The sequence below is a fragment of the Schistocerca serialis genome, chromosome 7 (assembly GCF_023864345.2).
Source record: "Schistocerca serialis cubense isolate TAMUIC-IGC-003099 chromosome 7, iqSchSeri2.2, whole genome shotgun sequence".
In the NCBI taxonomy this organism is placed as follows: domain Eukaryota; kingdom Metazoa; phylum Arthropoda; class Insecta; order Orthoptera; family Acrididae; genus Schistocerca; species Schistocerca serialis.
In genome coordinates, this window is record NC_064644.1 from 369418523 (window position 1) to 369441160 (window position 22638).

Consider the following 22638-nt stretch of genomic DNA (forward strand, 5'->3'; position numbering starts at 1 on the left):
AGATGGTATCTGTTCTTTCGGACATGACCGAAAGAAGAGATACCAGCTTAGTATATATATTATTATATATAAGAAGTTTTTATTTTTGCTTAGACTTTTCAAACGCCCTTGTAGGTCGATATTTCTGCGATTGACATACCGACGTTGTTTCGATATACCGAAAACCGGTAACGACATTAATTAAATATCGATTTATGGGATCCCCAATATTTTTAAAAATGCCAGCGGTCCTATTGCCTGGGTTACCGCTAGGTGCTGAGCGGCGCTCGTTCCCGACTGCGATGGAGGTGCTGAACGCGAGTGCGGCGGCGGCGGCGCCGTGCGCCACGTATGGCGTGCACGCGGTGGTGTACTCGGCTCTGCTGTCGGCGCTGGTGCAGATGACGGCGGCTCCGGACGAGGCGGCGCGCCGCAGCTACCCGGTGGATGCGTGGGCGGCGGGCCGGCTGCAGGAGGAGTACGACTGGCTGGTGGTGGGCGGCGGCGCCGCGGGCAGCGCCCTCGCCGCCAGGCTGGCCGACCACAGCCCCGCCTGGAGCGTGCTGCTGCTGGACGCGGGCGGCGACCCGCAGCCCGAGGCCGACGTGCCGAGGCTCTTCCCCAGGCTGCACGCCACGCAGGTAGTATTTTACTTGGAGGATTCTTTTTATTTCTTTTATTTTTTGAGACATCGGTCTTTTGACTGGTATGAAGCGGCACGCCACACATTTCTCTCCTATACCAACCTCTTCAGCTCAGAGCAGCACTTGCAACCTACGACCTCAATTACTTGCTGGACGTATTCCAATCTCTGTCTTCGATTTTGCCCCCTACAGCTCCCACTGGTACCATGCAAGTTATTCCCTGACGTCTTAAGGGGGGTAGGACGTCAAACGGGCCGACTTGGAGCAGGAGAGGCATCTTAGGACATTTTGATTTCCAGTGTCTATACTTTTACAAATAGATTCATAAAACTTTGTCAGCATCACCACGAAGGATTCAGGATTCACACCCATTGGAGTGGAAGTTCGAAAACATAACAAAATAAATTTTTTTACGTGCGAAATTTCATCATTTTTTTTCACTTACTAATGGCTGCATTTGTTGCTGTAGGTGCACTTTTCCTCATAAGTTAGAGAGATTCTTCGATTAAATTTGCGCAACATACATACCATACTCACAGGTGTATGTGTTGTGTACATAGTTCCGCGTAGTCAGCGCTTACACAACTTTCCCACTAGAGCACAACCCGCTAAGCACAACAGCGCAGGCGCAGTGCTCGTCCGTCTTCGCACTACGAGATGGTGCTGCCTTTGAGACGGACCAAATTCTGCTTCCGCCGATCCGCGTATTAATATGTAACGCAGCCAATGAGATTGCTGCTAACGTAGAACCTTTTCTCCTCGCGGATCACACTCGCGCAGTGATACCTGAACGCGCGAGGTATTATAACGAGTGTACAGACCTCCGATTATTCAGTCTGCATTAGTCTGTACCAGTCTGCATTTGTCTGTACCAGTCTATAGTCAAGTTTCAGTCTGCGCCTAATAATATTATCATATTCCTGTACATAGCCATGAAGAGAAATGTATAGACACTTTGTCAAGTATCAGAGATATGTAAGAATAAGATTAACGTACCAAGACCAAAGGAACTTCAGATTGTCAATTGTAAACAGCATCCAGGATCAAGTTACGTAATGTCTGTGCTTTTATTATTTTAATAAATGTGTGTAAAAATTAATCAAGTTCTGTTTAAAGTTGGTCACCATCAATCTGCTACTCTAAGCGTGCAAGTGGCATTTCTATCGTCTGACCTAACGACAGAAGATAAACACGCCACGATAAGACCACGAGACATATTGCTGACACTCGCCTACTCGTTAGAGCGACAAGTCAAATAATCTGATGGTGTGTGTACCGAAGGTCTTACAGTACGCACACCACAGTATGAAACTCTAGAATTTATTTAATTTATGAAAAAACGAATGAACTGTTATCTTTTAAACTTCACGTTTAGAAAAAACACGAATTTTATAGTTAATTACCTCAATTTTTACCACAGTTTTTAATAGATTTGGAAAATTCTAGAGTTTCGTACACCTTTAAGTATGGTTTGTATGCTGTGCAAAATTCATCGAAGAATCTCTCTTACTTATGAAGAAAAGTGTACCTATAGCAACAAATGCTGCCATTAGTAAGTGAAAAAAATGATGAAATTTTACACGTAAAACAATTACTTCGTTATGTATTAGAACTTCCACTGCTATGAGTCTGAATTCTAAATCCTTCCTGGTCATGCTGACAAAGTTTTATGAATTTATTTGTAAAAGTATAGACACTGGAAATTGAAATGTCCTATAGTGCCTCTCCTGCTCCAAGTCGGCCCGTTTGACGTCCTACCCTCCTTAACAGATGTCATGTCATCCTGTCCTTCCTCTTTGTCTGTGTTTTCCATACATTCCTTTCCTGTCCGATTCTGCGCAGAAGCTTCTCATTTCTTACCTCATCAGTCCACCTAATTTTCAACATTCTTCTGTAGCACCCCATCTCAGATGCTTCGATTCTCTTCTCTTCCAGTTTCCCCCCAGTCCATGTTTCACTGCCATACACAAAGGTTCTTGCAGACAGAATGTTGTCAGCATGTTATGCCCTTAGAGTCCTATCATCAGTGTGTAGCATGCAGTGTCTTTTAGTTACATACTATTCACATGTACACTCAGTTCTTAGCCATCGCATTCTTTTTTGGGTACAAATGCACAAAATATGAACACAATTTCCAAACTCTATAAAAGAGCCATAACAATAATAACCAAAAATAGTAGTCGAATTCATTGTAAAGATCTGTTCAAAACACTGGGGATTTTAACTGCTCCGTGTGAATGCATTTACCAGTCAGTTGTACACATAAAAAAATTGGTAATTTCTGCACAAACAGCTCTGTCCATGACCATGGAACAAGAGCTAGACTCAACTTACATTTACCAAGAAAAAATAAACATAAAACTCAAAACAGCATTTTCTACCGAGGAATGAAACTGTACAATAAATTACAAAAACAGATTAAAGAAATTGCAAAAATACACTTATTTAAAAAGGCAGCTAAAAGGTACCTGTTATGTAATACATTTTGTATATTGAAGAATTACTTAGACAAAACAGAGTAGGGGTTTGGTTAAAAAAGTTATACAAATAAATAATAATAATGATTGTAAAACATCCAACATTTCACATAAAAACCTTCACACTATGTTTCTTTCTTTCTTTTTTCCTTTTCTAGAGAAACTTACCCCCAAGCTATGCATAGCACAATACTAACATCTCTTCCTCTTTCTGAGCTCAACATCTCACTCATTATAGAGGGATGCTAACTCAGTTTTTCAAGATAGCAAATCAGTACAGAAAATGGCTCAGAGATCGCCAGTGTGTGTGTGTGTGTGTGTGTGTGTGTGTGTGTGTGCGCAGTGAGTGAAATGCTATGAAACAATGTGTGTATGGTGTGTGCAGTGATTGGCAGTGAGATATGAGTGAGTATTGTGGCATTACATTATGTAATAAGTTATTTGTAAAATAAGTATTGTATGCCAGGAGTATTTCTAATGATTGTCTCTAACTAGGACTCCGTAAGTGTATGTGTATATAAATTAGTTTATTTTAAATTGTTTTAAACTTGTAAATACTTTGGCATGTCCTATATCTTTGTAAAAAGAGATCTATGGATGAATGAAGCTACTACTACTACTACTAGTACTATAATGCTGTGGTCCAAACGCGCATTCTCAGAAATTTCGTCCTCAAATTAAGGCCTATGTCTGATACTAGTACACTTCTCTTGCCAGTGCTAGTCTGCTTTTGATGTCCTCCTTGCTCCGTCCGTCATTGGTTATTTTGCTGCCTAGTTAGCAGAATTCTTTAATTTCGTCTACTTCGTGGCCATCAATCCTGATGTTAAATTTCTCGCTGTTCTAATTTCTACTATTTCTCATTACTCTCGTCTTTCTTCAATTTACTCTCACTCCATATTCTGTGTTCATTAGATTATTCATTCCTTTCAGGAAATCATGTAATTCTCCTTCAGCTGCTCTGAGGATAGCTACGCCAACATCGAATCTGATCATTCACATCCTTTCACCATGAATTTTAATTCCACTCTTGGCCCTCCCTTTTATTTCCATCATTGCTTCTAGCAGTTCAGAGGCGGACTGCTATGTCACTGACGGGTTCAAACAACACGCATGTATTACGGAAATGCTTCGGGAACTCATATGGGAATCCCTGGAGGAACGTTAGAGAAAACCAACGAATGGTGGACGGATTTTGTTTAATTTTATTTGCCTATTTAATTTAATTTTTTGATTGTATGTATCTTGAAACTGATAGAGTCAATTTTTTCAAGCTTTGTTCGATTTCTACGATTATTATAGGCTATAATAGAAATTTAAAAAACCAATATCGGTTATTTCATAAACAAAAAAAGTACAACCGGTAATCGGTTGTTTCGGTCATAATAGCCATCCCTACTTGGAGGTGTGGTGATACTTGTAAATTATCTGCGAAACATTAAAATTTGGCTCGACCTGATGAAACTCATGATAAGGTCACCAGTCACACGATGCGTTTACGAGATCTGCTCTCATTACAAGTTGTTTCTTTTCTTTTTTTATGTTTCCTATTCAGGCCTAACATCCACGGTAGTAGAAAATTGAATTCCTACATGGGTAAATAAAGTGGGTGACAGTTTTCTCGCAAGTGTTTTCAAATTATACACCAGCTTGACAGGGTGGCACTAGAACAGTAATGTGGCAACACAATAAGAAATAACCAGTAACATTTATTAAGAGTGAGAGCTGGTTTATCAGGATGGGGAAGGATAAGGGTACGATTGTGGACGGGACCGTAATCAGTTACTCTCGGTTGCACAACAAATACGTAAACTTTATTTAATAAAATTAAAATTTTAAAACAATCTCTTAAAAAACACAATTGACTGAATGACGGCTGAAGGCCATATCACAAAAAAAATTCCACAATATTAGAGCCATAGGCCACCAACAATAACTTCACATATTAAGATAAATATTTCGTTTTAAAAGAAACTGTAACATGGCTGACTACGGGTGCAGGTTCGAATCCTGCCTCGGGCATGGATGTGTGTGATGTCCTTAGGTTAGTTAGGTTTAAGTAGTTCTATGTTCTAGGGGACTGATGACCTCAGAAGTTCAGTCCCATAGTGCTCAAAGCCATTGTAACACAGCTGATGGCCTTATTATAAAAGAATTGAAACCATTACTCGACTGAAGGCCACACCATCAGTAATTATAAAATTACAAATATCTTTAAAACAAACATTGCAATCTAAGGAATCAGTACAAGCGCTTCCCAGCATTCCAAGGGTCGGTCTGGGAAGGTAACTCAAACATAACGTAAGGTGAGACAGGCAGCCAAGAGTTGTACTCACGTAACAGGATGGCAACTCAAACTAGGGGCAGCTTAAGAGTCGACCGACCGACTAACCAATCTGCCTAACGTCCGATCACCAGTACAACGATGGAATATTTTCAGGCAAGGATGAAGAGACAGACAGCACTACACCCAAGGCCGAAGGAAACACTAGAACCAAGGCAAACCTCCCAAAAAATATGCACAGTACAATACAAGAGGCTGTCGAACTACACGCTGTGTCAGACAGCATCAACACGACGAGGAAAGGTACACTGCTGGAAAAGTACACTAAGCCCCAGGGCAGTTAACTGGGGCGTTATTGGCCACAAGGCAGAAAATACCGCTGGTTGCACTTCACTGATAAGAATAATACTAAATTCAGTGATGAATAACAAATAGAGAAAGACAGCTGATATATTTCACTGCCTCAAAACACTTCACTCGTTGCGGCCAGGCTCAGCGGCCCTGGGAGCAAAAACCCGCTGACCAAAGGCGAGATCTCAGAATAGTCTAGGTTGCATTAGCAGTTAACTCTTCACTCAACTTAAACGTCCATGGTTCGGTGTGCAACGAAGTCGTCGCTCTCGCAGATACCCCTCCTCGAGCCGGCAGTGGAAGCACGACGCCAGCGGGCCCGGCTTGCCCTCACGCTGCACGGACCTGCTCGCTGCTGCGCCCCCAACCGACCATGTCTGTTTGCAACTCCTCACTACATATCCAGTACGCAGACGGCATTAAAATAACTGCTGATTCGAAACCACAAGATACACACGGATTCGGGAAAACAATTCCACCAACAACTCACAATACTAAAACTAGTCACTGTGAAACAACACGGATGAATTATAAGTCGGCACAAACACAGAGAAGCCAGAAGCGATCGGAAGACCAAATGCACGTCGTCCGCTGCGACGACCGAACGAACGACCAACCAACGGTCGTCCCCACTCAATATCCCAGTACAAATCGTCGACCGACAACTTATTGCCATGAGGTCACTTCCACGGGCAGACACACACACACACACACACACACACACACACACACACACACACACACACACACACACACAGACGGCTAAGTCAGAATGTGGTCTTCAAAGCGGAACTCGGATGAACTGTGCTCTGCAGGGTAACTGCATAGAGTGTACTGACGAGAGGAACGCGCCTATTCGTCATCACCGATTTCTCCCAAATTTAAGCTATATAGAGAAATTTATGCTATATGCAGGGCTTGGCCAGAAATCAAAGCGACAGAACTAGGAGCTCCAGATGTCCGAGCGTTTCGAAAAAAATTGCATTTTTGGCGTGGGTCGGGCGACGCATGAGCCATTTATGTTTACGTAATTTCCTGCCAGCAGCTGGTGAGGTGGAAACAACACATAGTAGTGTAAACGAGGGGCGACGGGTGGAGTCTCCATACGACAACATTTTTATTTTCAATTTTTACGTTACTTACAACGCAAATAAACAGAAATAATGCTTAATAAACTGTTTGAATTAATATTTTCACAAAATGAAATGAAATGATCGTATGGCATTGTTGGCAGGGAGGCCCCATGCGGGGAAGTTCGGCCGCCGTATTGCAAGTCCTTTTTAGTTGCCGCAACTTCTGCGACTTGCGAGTCAATGATGATGAAGAACACACGACACCCAGTCATCACGAGGCAGAGAAACTCCCTGACCCCGTGCACGGGAAGCGAGAACGCTACCGCAAGACCACGAGCTGCGGACAATATTTTCACAAAAAGCATAGAAATGGAATGCAAAGGAAAACCTGAGATTGCAAATAAATTTTCATGAAGGGATTGTTGAGCCTATAAAAAACTTAGGATATAAAATTAGATACTTATATTATTTTTCAGTTAATGATTCACACGTCCTTGAGTGATATTCTTCATAAAAACAGGACAAGCAGTAATTTTTTCGGCATCTGGCACATGCTAGAACTGTCACTAAAATTTTTGTAGGAAAACAAATGTCGTTTACGTTCATGAAAGGTTCTTTCTCAATGGACAGTTTGGGAACAAACAAGGCACAACGCAATCCCAACGTTTGAATAAAAATTCTCCTTGGAAACATAATTTCTGTAGTGGCGTAACAAGACAGCTACGCCACACTGAAGTAGCCGAAAGGCACGCGTAATCTCAAGTAGGCTAGATAGAGGTCTGAAACAGGATACTTATTAATGTTATAAAGAAAAGTACGTAGCTGCTATTACTTAACTTTTAATCCTTGTTGTATACATCGTTCTTGATGAGACATTTCATACGATAACTATCAAACTATGTAAGGCTAATGGCGCCTTGCTAGGTCGTAGCCATGGACTTAGCTGAAGGCTATTCTAACTGTCTCTCGGCAAATGAGAGAAAGGCTTCGTCAGTGTAGTCGCTAGCAAAGTCGTCGTACAACTGGGGCGAGTGCTCGTCCGTATCTCGAGACCTGCCTTGTGGTGGCGCTCGGTCTGCGATCATACAGTGGCGACACGCGGGTCCGACATGTACTAAATGGACCGCGGCCGATTTAAGCTAGCACCTAGCAAGTGTGGTGTCTGGCGGTGACACCACATTTTCAATATCAAATTTTCCAGTGCCTTTCCCTTTCATGCCATATATACATACATTGTTGGGTTTGTGTAGAGAAGGGAGAGGGCGAAACCTGGTCCCAACACATAGCCTACTCCTCTTGACAAGTGTAACCCAGGACGTTGGCGAGAGGACTGTGACCAGGAACTTTACGCTATCACCTCTCCTGCCCTTTGCAGCACAATACTGACACTGAAAATTTCATACATCACCAGAATTCGAATCAGCTTACCTCCACGCCGAACGCCCCTGCACAGTCATGTGTTAGCTACATCAGCAACGGAAACGTGTCAGATACAATATACTGAGCACTATTTCGGTTTATATGCAGCATAAGTAGCGTAAAATCTGAAAATAATGAAATGAAAAAAGTGTTGTCACATAGTAATTCGACCTCCACAACACTCCGATTACCGTTCTATACAGTTTCCACAGTATCAACTGCTGCCGGGAAGCTGCGCTAGTATGAATGGCTCACCTCTGGTTCGATTCGCGCCATCATGCTATTTTTTCGAAACTCTTGGCCATCTGGCGCTCCCATTCCTGTCATTTTCGTTTCTGGTCAACCCGTGCACGTAACGTGAACTACGAGGAAATTGATGATGACGAGTAGGCGTGGTACCCTAGTGAGCTGCCCATAGGCGCTTAACTGAATTAAGCGTCCGCCCTGCCTCATCTTTTCCGCCTGTTCGTGGAAGGATCTCCATCTCCACCAATGGAAATGGAAATGAGCGTTTGGCGTCATTGGCCGGGAGGCCCCTCGCGGGGCAGGTCCGGCCGCCATATCGCAGGTCTTATTACATTCGGCGCCACATTGGGCGACCTGCACGCCGGATGGGGATGAAATGATGATGAACACAACACAACACCCAGTCCCTGAGCGGAGAAAATCTCCGACCCAGCCGGGAATCGAACCCGGGCCCAGAGGACGGCAATCCGTCACGCTGACCACTCAGCTACTGGGGCGGACATCTCCACCAATACTAGACGGAAACAAAATAGTCCCCAGTTGACAGCGCTCTCCCTGGCGGCTGGTGAAATGCTGATGCACTTGGCGTAGAAGCAGGAAGAGGGACCGATTAGCGAGCGCCATCTGGAGGCTGCTGCTTGGAACTCTGAGGCACCAGGCGAGTCGTCGCGCGCGTGTGGTGGAGGCCTGTCACTATATAACTGTTTAGCTCTTGACCCGTGTTCACAGTGGTTAATTGCACTACCGGCCATTAAAATTACCACGAAGATGGCGTGCTACACACGTGAAATTTAACCGACAGGAAGAAGATGCTGTGATAAGCAAATTATTAGCTTTTCAGAGCATTCACACAAGGTTGGCGCCGGTGGCGACACCTACAACGTACTGACATGAGGAAAGTTTCCAACCGATTTCTCATACACAAACAGCAGTTGACCGGCGTTGGCTGGTGAAACGTTGTCGTGATACCTCGTGTAAGGAGGAGAAATGCGTATCATCACGTTTCCGACTTTGATAAAGGTCGGATTGTAGCCAATCGCGTTTACGGTATGGCGACGTTGCTGCTCGCGATGGTCGAGATCCAATGACTGTTAGCAGAATATGGAATCGGTGGGTTCAGGAGGGTAATACGGAACGCCGTGCTGGATCCCAACGACCTCGTATCACTAGCAGTCGAGATGACAGGCACCTTATCCGCATGTCTATAACGGATCCTGCAGCCACGTCTCGATCCTTGAGTCAACAGATGGGGACGTTTGCAAGACAACCATCTGCACGAACAATTCGAAGACGTTTGCAGCAGCATGGACTATCAGCTCGGAGACCATGGCTGTGGTTACCCGTGACGCTGCATCACAGACAGGAGCGCTTGCGAAGATGTACTCAACGACGAACCTGGGTGCATGAATGGCAAAACGTCGTTTTTTTTTCGGATGAATCCAGGTTCTGTTTACAGCATCCAGATGGTCGCATCCGTGTTTGGCGACATCGCCGTGAACGCACAATGGAAGCGTGTATTCGTCATCGTCATACTGGCGTATCACCCGGCGTGATGGTATGGGGTGCCATTGGTTACACGTCTTGGTCACCTCTTATTCGCATTGACGGTACTTTGAACAGTGGACGTTACGTTTCAGATGTGTTACGACCCGTGGTTCTACCCTTCATTCGATCCCTGCCAAACCCTACATTTCAGCAAGATAATGCACGACCGCATGTTGCAGGTCCTGTACGGGCCTTTCTGGATACAGAAAATGTTCAACTGCTGCCCTGGCCAGCACATTCTCCAGATCTCTCACCAAATGAAAACGTCTGGTCAATGGTGGCCGAGCAATTGGCTCATCACAATACGCCAGTCACTACTGTTCATGAACTGTGGTATCGTGTTGAAGCTGCATGGGCAGCTGTACCTGTACACGCCATCCAAGCTGTGTTTGACTCAATGCCCAGGCGTATCAAGGCCGTTATTACGGCCAGAAGTGGTTGTTCTGGGTACTGATTTCTCAGGATCTGTGCACCCAAATTGCGTGAAAATGTAATCACATGTCAGTTCTAGTATAATATATTTGTTCAATGAATACCCGTTTATCATCTGCATTTCTTCTTGGTGTAGTAATTTCAATGGCCAGTAGTGTATTAAAACTGTTGTACACACCGCCTGGGGAGAGCCTACCCTCGAAATGCGTAGTGTGATTGTTTCAGTTCAACGTTGTCCAGTGCTCCATCTGACATTCTCAGCAACCTATTGCTTCTTCAGTTTATCAAGGTTCATCCTTCTTAATTTTCTACGTTTTGCAGCAATAGTCTGTAGTTCATAAACAATAAATTATAACCGGAGTCCACATATGCCTCTGGATATATATTGCAGTTTAACATCTGGTTTGGACGTCAGTGTCTCATCATTATATAAACAGTGTGAAACTTTTATATGTATACTACCTTCTTTCTTGCTTCCTAAAATTTCTCTGTGCCAAATTCTGTCACCCGACACCCTTTTTCATTCCTTGTCCCAAGTCTTTGTTCTCCCATTATTTCTCCTCATCTTCCCTTTTCTTTTAACGCATTCCAATCTCCCATAACAGTTAAATTTTTCTCTCCCTTAATTATACGAATATTGTCTTTCATCGTATATTCTTTCCATCTTTTCATCGTCTCTGAAGCCAGTTAGTGCATAAATTTGTATTGCTGTGATGAATGTTGGCTTCATGGTTCCCTCTTTGCTATGACAATGTGTTCAATACACTGTTCACAGTACCCTACCCACATCAGTATTTTCTTATTAGATCTACTCCCGCATAACCCCCATCTGCTTTTGTATTTATATCACTGTATGTATCTGACCAAATGTCCTGTTCAATATCCCATTGAACTTCACTCATTCCCAGATAAGGGATGATCCCACACTCCAACCACCTAGAAAGAGTATTGTATTTCATGATGAAAACATCCTTCCGAATAATTCCCATTCAGGCAGTTGAATGGGAGAAAATTTAACCTCAGGAACATTTTACCCGAGAGGATGCCATCATCATTTAACCACACAGCAATGGTACATGCTATCGGGAAGATAACGGATTTGGTTTTCAGTGGTTCACAGTGCCAGCACAGCAAGGCCATTTTGGCTGATGTTACAAGGTCAGATCAGACAATCATCCAGTCTGTTGCCTCTACAGCTACTGAAAAGGCTGCTGCCGCTTTCAGGAGCCACAGTTTTGTCTGGCCTGTCCACAGATACCCTGCTCGTTGTGATTGCGCATATTGTAACGTCGAGAAACGGAAGCCTCCTCCTCTTAACATGGTTCTGTGTAACAACGGCCTTTCATTTTCTGGATTCTGAAATGAAATATGAATTAGAATTTCTTGACAATATTTACATTTATAAACGAATCAAACTGATTTTATGGGACAATATATTACTTCGGTTGCGAACTTGGCCTACAACTTGGTCCACAACTTCCAGACAGAGGGAAAACAGCAACCAGAGATGCGAGAATTTCATCTACCAAATTGCATGGCGAGATTCCCCTGGGACACGAAATGGATCCTACATCTCTGTTATGTTGCAAAATAAAAAACACTATTGTTAAGTACTCCACAAGCTTTCACATATGCGGTCTTCGTGCCCCGCCATAGCACCTTAATTCTGCGGCTTGCCCCTCAGGCAACAAATAGTATTTAAAAAGACTACAGTGCTCTGTTGACCACCACCGTCGTTCAAGAAGGTTTTACAGTCCAAAAATTTTCATTGTGTTACTATACTTTCATGACCAGTGTTTCCACACGCATAAATATTGAAAGAAAATCTGAATGTATTTCAACAAGTTGCATAAACGGCCAAGAGATGGCATCACAGACCTGTCAATTAGCGTATGTTCACAGTCAATGCAGAAAATGTAGTTCGCAAAACATAAGAAAAAACTACTAATACGTACATGTATTTCCCTAGTGTTACGATAACATGATTCCCCAACACTCGGAGCAACCGCTTGTTCCACCAGCCAATGCATGTCCAATTTTAACTTTTTCCCACCTGCAACCAGTAGGATATTAAATATCACTTCATGCATGAAATCTAGTTGCTGGGAAAAAATGTATGTCATACTTCATTCACGTAAAATACCGGTATATTCTATAGCAAAAATTATAAAATTAGAACATCGCTGTCGCTGACACACCGAAATATTTCCACATTCTGTTTATACAGTTCAGAAAGCGCCACCCGTCCGACACACGGACTGCCACGCTTTGCCTTTTTTTTTTTTTTTTTTTTTTTTTATCCAGTTACTGACTCTGAACAATCTAAATTCCTATATGTTGAGATGTTGAGATAGAATGTAATCTGTAATGTTCAGGAGGTTGTTCAAAAACTGTATGCTGTCATATATTTTCCCTTAGAACAGTATCTGCAGTAAGTGATAGACCACTACGAAAATAGTTCTACTTTAATTATGACACATGGATTTACATTCTGCGATAAATCTTCCCGTACACAAAGGGAATTTTTGGCGCAGAACCGGGCAGTTTGGGGAATATACGGTGTAAGTTCGCGAACCTCTTGTCTACTCCTCTTCAGGAGTCTGGGAATTCTGACTCTTAACTATCTCAATATATATTTTCTATAATGACACTTGTTGTTATTATTCCCAAGAACTAGCAGATTTCACTATATTAATGTTAGGGAGAAATCCTGTCTGCATTTTGATCGCACCTCCTTGAATCTTGTATAGAAAGGCGTACAGTATCTACATCTACATGGATACTCTGCAAATCACTTTTAAGTGCCTGGCAGAGGTTGCATCTACTTTTAGCAAACTACCACAAGACTGAAGGATTTCCTCGTGGTCAACGCCTATACTGTAGGGGCGTTCCTGAAAAACAATTGAAGCAAACTCCGGTGTTATACAGTTGATTATTCAAATATATACCCAGCAGTTAGTCGTCTGTATACACCAGGCGTGTCAGCAGTGCCAACATAGACGTCCAGTCGAGCAGCGAGGTGTTTCATTGTGATCCGTCGACGAATGAAAGCGTCCGCATGTTCCAACATTGTAGGAGTCACAGCTGTGTGCGGCCGACCGGCACGAGGAAGATCGTCCAGGTTCCGATGATGACGGACGCCTCGTCCAACGACTTACGCGCTTTTCTTCATTTCCTAGTCTCCGCAGACATTCTGCAAGCAATTATGAATGTCTTCCATATTTTGGTGCGCTGTCAAAAGAAACTCAATAACAGATCTGTTTGGAACGCACCTTCGTTACAGACGCCATTTTGAAAGCTACTTATAGGGCCGCCAATTACTGGGACTTCACGAAATCGGAATGCTCCAGGGTGTCCCACAACAAACTTCTGGCATTACTTGTTGAACGCTACTCATATACAAATTCCGCATCCCCTCTAATCCACCGAATTTGTTTCAACCAAATTTGGTACACATATCGGTTACTGTCTGTAAAGAACCACTGTGGGGGTAAAAAGCTCCTATCTCTCTAAGGGGTGGGAGTGGCAGTGAAAATGGACAGTAGCTCACGACGCGCAAATAGCCAGATTATATTCATCAAGTATTTGAGAATGAGAGCACTTAGCGAATAGCAACCAACTTTAGGCCATAATTTAAAACCTTTACGATACAAGACCTTCCCTGTCTGACACCCCAACCCGCTCCGCTCCCCCCAAACGCAGCCCACAAAACGATGAAATGAGAAAATTTAATGGTTTAGTACATTTTCGGTGTTCATGTTACAGTGTCACATCAGGCATGTCCTTTCAATTTATTACTTCTTCACTATTAATTCGATTTGCAACAGATTTCACACGCAGTATCCAGATACACCACAGAATGTTCTTGCAAAATATATAATTGCACGACGTCTAGATTTGGAGATATAACGTGATACACATTGAGCTGCCTAAAGATCAATCTGCAGTGCGAAATTCGCTGAAGATATAGATGAAACATGCGTACAAACATGTGTGACATGTGTTAAGTATATGTGAAAGTAGTGACATGCGTATTCGAGCAAACCCTTAGATAGCAAAAACACTCCCCCTAAACCCCTGTATCAACTAACTTGGTACACATACCACTTACAATCTAGAAATAAATACGGGTATTGTGACAGTACAGGCAACCTCTTTTGAAGTGGGTATGATAAGATGGAGAAAGAAGGGGAAGGAGTAACTGAAAATAGGGTGAAGAAGGAGATGGATACAGAGAGGGGGGGGAGAGGAGACAGAGGAGAGGAGCAAATACACTCCTGGAAATTGAAATAATAACACCGTGAATTCATTGTCCCAGGAAGGGGAAACTTTATTGACACATTCCTGGGGTCAGATACATCACATGATCACACTGACAGAACCACAGGCAAATAGACACAGGCAACAGAGCATGCACAATGTCGGCACTAGTACAGTGTATATCCACCTTTCGCAGCAATGCAGGCTGCTATTCTCCCATGGAGACGATTGTAGAGATGCTGGATGTAGTCCTGTGGAACGGCTTGCCATGCCATTTCCACCTGGCGCCTCAGTTGGACCAGCGTTCGTGCTGGACGTGCAGACCGCGTGAGACGACGCTTCATCCAGTCCCAAACATGCTCAATGGGGGACAGATCCGGAGATCTTGCTGGCCAGGGTAGTTGACTTACACCTTCTAGAGCACGTTGGGTGGCACGGGATACATGCGGACGTGCATTGTCCTGTTGGAACAGCAAGTTCCCTTGCCGGTCTAGGAATGGTAGAACGATGGGTTCGATGACGGTTTGGATGTACCGTGCACTATTCAGTGTCCCCTCGACGATCACCAGTGGTTTCCGGCCAGTGTAGGAGATCGCTCCCCACACCATGATGCCGGGTGTTGGCCCTGTGTGCCTCGGTCGTATGCAGTCCTGATTGTGGCGCTCACCTGCACGGCGCTAAACACGCATACGACCATCATTGGCACCAAGGCAGAAGTGACTCTCATCGCTGAAGACGACACGTCTCCATTCGTCCATCCATTCATGCCTGTCGCGACACCACTGGAGGCGGGCTGCACGATGTTGGGGTGTGAGCGGAAGACGGCCTAACGGTGTGCGGGACCGTAGCCCAGCTTCATGGAGACGGTTGCGAATGGTCCTCGCCGATACCCCAGGAGCAACAGTGTCCCTAATTTGCTGGGAAGTGGCGGTGCAGTCCCCTACGGCACTGCGTAGGATCCTACGGTCTTGGCGTGCATCCGTGCGTCGCTGCGGTCCGGTCCCAGGTCGACGGGCACGTGCACCTTCCGCTGACCACTGGCGACAACATCGATGTACTGTGGAGACCTCACGCCCCACGTGTTGAGCATTTCGGCGGTACGTCCACCCGGCCTCCCGCATGCCCACTATACGCCCTCGCTCAAAGTCCGTCAACTGCACATACGGTTCACGTCCACGCTGTCGCGGCATGCTACCAGTGTTAAAGACTGCGATGGAGCTCCGTATGCCACGGCAAACTGGCTGACACTGACGGCGGCGGTGCACAAATGCTGCGCAGCTAGCGCCATTCGACGGCCAACACCGCGGTTCCTGGTGTGTCCGCTGTGTCGTGCGTGTGATCATTGCTTGTACAGCCCTCTCGCAGTGTCCGGAGCAAGTATAGTGGGTCTGACACACCGGTGTCAATGTGTTCTTTTTTCCATTTCCAGGAGTGTAGATGAAGGGGAAGAGGAGGAGATCAACAGTGGTGATAACGTGGAGAAAGAGGAAGCAGGAGGAGATGGCTACAGAGGGAGGAGGAGAGAGAGAGAGAGGAGAAATAGAAAGGGAAAAGGAGGAGATCAACAGATAGTAGATGAAGAAATGAGCAAAGGAAGGAAAGAGGAGGGGATGGACAGAGAGAGAAGGGAGGAGGAGATTGACAGGGTGAGGAGGAAGAGAGGAAGGATGTACAAAGGGACCGGGGAGAAGGAGATGGTCTCAGACGGGGTGAGAGCGAGGTAGTAGGATGACGAGGAAATGGGTGAAGTAGAAGATGGACAGTGGGGAAAGGACTCAAATGGATAGAGAGGAGAGGAGCAGATGGAGAGAGGGGACCAGATGAGATGGACAGAGAGTGGATTGGAGGACATGGGGAAACAGGAGATAGCTAATAGAAGGTTGGAATAAATATGTAACTGGCCAATGCCGAGTACTCAGCTAGTAAATACAGAGTCCGCCAGAAAAATGCATACACACTTTAAGGAACGAAAAGTACTACTCATGTGTTTATTTTACATTGGTAACTGATCACACATGTAGTACAACCTTCAGTTTAGCACAAGATTACCTTAAATGTTCAAAATGTTCACCGTTGGCGGCTATACACGACGAGCGGTAGCCGCAACTACGTCAGTCAATGTTAAAGTGGAGATCGCTGCACATGTCGCTGTAATATCCTGGCGAAGTTCCTCCAGCATGCGTGGCTTACGTCAATAGACGTTATCTTTCACAGTTCCCCACAAGTAAAAGTCCTTAGGCGTTCTGGCGACCTCATCGTCCAATCCAGTGCACCGAAAAATTGTCATCCAGGAAAGCTCGTATGGCTAGGGGGTAGTGTGGTAGCGCCCCGTCCTGTTGGTGGAAGACCTCTTCATCAGATCCATAAAGCGGCGTATGCCTGGCAAAATTGATGTGCGCAACTTTTCCAGGTACAGTTCACCAGAGACAGTAGCATCAAAGAAAAAGGATTCTACTAAGCCCCTAGGAGAGGGAGGTAATGACAGCGGCACGTAAAGTGCCGTCCGCTACACACCGTTGGGAGGCTTACGGAGTATAAATGTAGATGTAGATGTAGATGACAGTCCACACCGCACATGAACTCCTGGTAGATTGACCGCTTTATCCACATAAACATGCAGATTTTCCGGTACCTAGTACGTAATGTTATGCCGATTCACGGTTCCATTAAGTGTAAATTGCGCCTCGCCACTCCACATTACCTCCGTCACAAATTCTTCGTCATCAGTTATCATTTGCTGATACCATTTTCAAAATTGCATTCGGCGATCAGGATCGCCATCATTAATCGCGTGCAGTAATATTGGAATGTAAACTTTCCACTTCGCAGCTTTCAGAATTCTTCGTACACTTGTACTGCGAAGCCGCACTGCACGTGCACTTTGCGTAGCAGACTTCTGTTGAGAATTAACAAACGTTTCCAACACGAGAGCCTACGAAGCAGGACTTGTAGCTTTATGCTGTCTTTCTGATCTTCCTTTGTGACTATCACAAATCGTTCCATGCAATTCAAACTTGCCAATGATGCGTTCAGTTGGTCAAGCAGGTTCTGTTAAAACTTCCATCTCCACTGACGTTGCACTTCGACGGCATTATCAAACTTGAAAAACCACTTCACCATACATTTTCGTTGCTCGAATGTCAAGCGTGCTCCAGCCATCTTGTTTTCTCAATACCGAGATGAAAGTACTAACATCTGTTGAGCCAAAGACCGTACTAAAACACACTCGTAACTCAAATCGAAAGCTAGGTGTTTTCTTTGATTTAACGAAGGCTTTTGACTGTGTTGACCACAAAATATTACTGCAGAAGTTGGACCATTATGGAGTAAGGGGAGTAGCTTACAATTGGTTCGCCTCTTACTTTAAGGACAGAAAGCAGAAGGTAATTCTCCGCAATATTGAGAGTGGTAGTGATGTTCAGTCCCAATGGGGCACTGTTAAGTGGGGCGTTCCCCAAGGGTCGGTGCTGGGGCCACTGCTGTTTCTTCTTTATATAAATGATATGCTTTCTAGTATTACAGGTGGTTCAAAAATATTTCTGTTTGCTGATGATACCAGCTTGGTAGTGAAGGATCTTGTGTGTAATATTGAAACAGTATCAAGTAATGTAGTTCATGAAATAAGTTCGTGGCTTGTGGAAAATAATTTGATGCTAAATCACAGTAAGACTCAGTTTTTACAGTTTCTAACTCACAATTCAACAAGAACCTATATTTTGATCAGACAGAATGGGCACATTATAAGCGAGACGGAACAGTTCAAGTTCCTAGGCGTTCGGATAGATAGTAAACTGTCGTGGAAAGCCCATGTTCAGGATCTTGTTCAGAAACTAAATGCTGCTTTATTTACCATTAGAACAGTATCTGAAATAAGTGACAGTTCACACGAAAAGTAGTCTATTTTGCATATTTTCATACACTTATGTCGTATGGTATTATCTTTTGGGGTAATTCTTCTGATTCAAAAAGGGTATTTTTGGCTCAAAAACGGGCTGTCGAGCTATATGTGGTGTAAGTTCGAGGGCCTCTTGTCGACCCCTGTTCAATAGTCTGGGAATTCTGACATTGCCCTCACAGTATATATTTTCTTTAATGTCGTTTGTTGTTAGCAATATTAGCCTATTCCCAAGAGTTAGCAGCTTTCACTCAGTTAATAGTAAGCAAAATCAAATCTGCATGTGGAATGCACTTCCTTGACTCTTGTGCAGAAAGGAGTGCAGTATTCTGCTGCATCCATTTTCAATAGGCTATCACAAGAACTCAAAAATCTTAGCAGTAGCCCAAACTCTTTTAAGTCTAAACTGAAGAGTTTCCTCATGGCTCACTCCTTTTATTCTGTCGAGGAGCTCCTGGAAGGGCTAAAAAGCTAAGCGAATTCCAGTGTTACATTGTTGATTTTCTTTATTTAAACTTACGAATTGTCGCCTGAATATGTTTCTTATATTTCATGTTATCTGTTTTTACAATCGTGTTATAATTTTATGTATTGACTCGTTCCATGACCATGGAGACTTCTCCTTAAATTTAGTCACACGGAACAATAAATAAATAAACGAGAATATTGATACCTCGGTAGAGCCTGAAAAATAATATATACATATTTCTGGCGGACTCTGTATATGAATAAGACACACGGGGCGACTGTGTGCGCAGATGGACTGGCAGCTGCGCACCGAGCCAGGGCGCGGGTCGTGCGAGGCGTACGGCGAGCGCGGCTGCCCGTGGTCTCGGGCCCGCGTGCTGGGCGGCAGCAGCACGGTCGGACCCGGCCTCTACCATCGCGCCAGCCGCAGGGATTTCGACCGGTGGGCGCAGCCGGATGGCTGCCAGCACTGGGCCGCCGAGCACATGCTGCGCGCCTTCAAGGACGTCGAGGACTACCAGCCCGCAGACGTCGCCGGCGACCACCACGGCAAGTAACCAGCTGGCTCAGACACAGGAATCCCTGGCGCTCTTATACTGGAATAGTCGATAATAACCCTTACTAGTTTATACACTACTGGCCATTATAACTGCTACACCAAGAAGAAATGCAGATGATTCATTGGACAAATATATTATACTAGAACTGACATGTGATTACATTTTCACGCAGTTTGGGAGCATAGATCCTGAGAAATCAGTACCCAGAACAACCACTTCTGGCCGTAATAAAGGCCTTGACAAGCCTGGGCATTGAGTCAAACGGAGCTTGGATGGCGTGTACAGGTACAGCTGCTCAAGCAGTTTCAACACGATACCACAGTTCATCAAGAGGAGTGACTGGCGTATTCTGACGAACCAGTTGCTCGGCCACCATTGACCCGACGCTTTCAATTGGTGAGCGATCTGGAGAATGTGCTGGCCAGGGCAGAAGTCGAACATTTTCTGTATCCAGAAAGGCCCGTACAGGACCTGCAACATGTGGTCGTGCATTATCTTGCAGAAATGTAGGGTTTTGCGGAGATCGAATGAAGGGTAGAGCCACGGGTCGTAACACATCTGAAATGTAACGTCCACTGTTCAAAGTCCCGTCAATGCGAAAATGAGGTCACCAAGAAGTGTAAGCCGGGTGATACGCCAGTATGGCGATGACGAATACACGCTCCCAATCTGCGTTCACTGCGATGTCGTCAAACACGGATGTGACCATCATGATGCTCTAAACAGAACCTGGATTCATCCGAAAAAACGACGTTTTGCCTTTCCTTCACCCAGGTTCGTCGTTGAGTACACCATCGCAGGCGCTCCTGTCTGTGACGCAGCGTCAAGGGTAACCGCAGCCATGGTCTCCGAGCTGATAGTCTATGCTGCTGCAAACGACGTCGAACTGTTCGTGCAGATGGTTGTTGTCTTGAAACGTCCCCATCTGTTGACTCGGGGATCGAGACGCGGCTGCACGATCGGTTACAGCTATGCGGATAAGATGCCCGTCATCTCGACAGCTAGTGATACGAGGTCGTTGGCATCCAGCATGGCGTTCCGTATTACCCTCCTGGACCCACCGATCCATATTCTGCTAACAGTCATTGAATCTCGACCAACTCAAGCAGCAAAGTCACGATACCACAAATCGCAATCGCGATAGGCTACAATCCGACCTTTATCAAAGTCGGAAACGTGATCGTACACATTCTCCTCCTTATACGAGGCATCACAACAATGTTTCACCAGGTAACGCCGGTCAACTGCTGTTTGTGTATGAGAAATCGGTTGGAAACTTTCCTCATGTCAGCTCGTTGTAGGTGTCGCCACCGGCGCCAAACTTGTGTGAATGCTCTGAAAAGCTAATTATTTGCTTATCACAGCATCTCCTTTCTGTCGGTTAAAATTCGCGTCTGTAGCACGTCACCTTCGTGGTGTAGCAATTTTAATGGCCAGTAGTGTATTTATAGTGAATTTCTCGCTCAGAGTCAAGTCCCAAGCGACTGGAAAAGAAAAACGCTCTTAACTAGGAGACTGCTCTACGTTGAAGGGTGAAGAAACGGGTCCACAAAATTACAGTTAAATATTATTAACATCGCTCTGCTGCAAAATTCTAGAGCATATTTTGAGTCGATTATCATCAATTTCTTTGAAAAACAAAAGCTTCTGTCCACAAATCAGCATGGATTAACGAGGGCTCGCTGAATTTTTTATGTGAAAATCTGTAACATCTTTAAATAACACAGACGCTATTAACATACTACATATTTATTATTTATGTCTACATATTTATTTCTCATCACAGTCACAATGGTGATGAACACATTTTTCCCACGAGAGAACAGTTTGTTGTAGAATGTTCGACTTTTTTTACAGAGCCACAACATCACCTATGCCTGCACAACATCACTATTAAAGTGAAGTCCTCGAAGATGTTTTTCATGTTATTGAAATTGAATAAGATCCGATAGCTTAAGGTATTCTTTTTAGAGCCCATATTTTCTGGACATTTTTTTCTTGTTTTGGTCCATACTACCTCTTCCAAAAACATGGAAACCAAAGAGCTTGCGGTAGATGTGGTGTTCATAGCTCTTAAGGTGTGGATACCACCCATGAAAGTTTCCTACTCTGCAGTCTTAGCAGCAGCAATACCGGTATATGTATTTCCGTGTCAAAACGATTTTCGCTTGTAACTTTCGACTGGGTCGTTTCTAGACAGAGGTACCTTGCCTGAAATTGATACATTTGTCCGTGTACACCATTCCTGAAAGTTTGTAACATCACCTGGAATCACCCCGCATAGCTGGCAGTTCTTCATTACCGTTATTTTTTATAGCAATACTGACTTCGAGTAAAAAACCTAGTCTGCCAATCTTTGTGTCACATATAACCTCAAGCACCGTATCCACGTGCAGCAATCGCTTCTGTATATCTGATGGTGGATAAATTCCGAAACGTGTCATATGAGCAGTGAAGTCATTCCTTGCCTGATGTTTGACTTTTACCACTGCGACCCAATCAGCGTGAATGCAGAACTACTGACTGTGTTGGTTTCAGCTTTGACCGTGGATAACAAATGATAAAGGAAATTTTTTCGTGTGATACAACTACAGATTTACAGTTTTCGGATTTTTTTCTTTGGTTTCGCGGTGAAACCCTTTCTGCCAGTTTCATGATTCTAGGCCAACAGGAAGTACCCTATAAGTTTTGACGAGTAAGTTTGCTAGTATTAAAATATATGACCTAAAAGTCCGTATGTTTTGATTGCCTTTGCAAAATTTTACGTCACCAAGGAATCATACGTATCTCAGTATGTGATATAAATTGCAACTTGAGACATCCCAGAGAAAAAGGGCTTTTAACAGTCGGACAGACAGATGAAGAACAAAGCTATCCCCTAAGGACTGTACCGGCCTCTGTGACCGAGCTGTTCTAGGCGCTTCAGTTTGGAACAGCGCGACCGCTACGGACGCAGGTTCGAATCCTGCCTCGGGCATGGATGTTTGTGATGTCCTTAGGTTAGT

At 44.4% G+C, this 22638-nt stretch overlaps 1 protein-coding gene across 1 annotated transcript in view; it reads left to right on the plus strand.

The window, feature by feature from the left end:
- The first annotated feature begins 281 nt into the window (after positions 1 to 281).
- LOC126413094 (glucose dehydrogenase [FAD, quinone]-like) overlaps positions 282 to 22638 on the plus strand; it is a 155616-nt gene continuing 133259 nt past the window's right edge. Inside the window, exons 1-2 of the mRNA XM_050082989.1 lie at positions 282 to 620; positions 19364 to 19622. Coding sequence (XP_049938946.1) covers positions 282 to 620; positions 19364 to 19622 — 598 coding nt within the window. The remainder of the gene's footprint in view (positions 621 to 19363; positions 19623 to 22638) is intronic.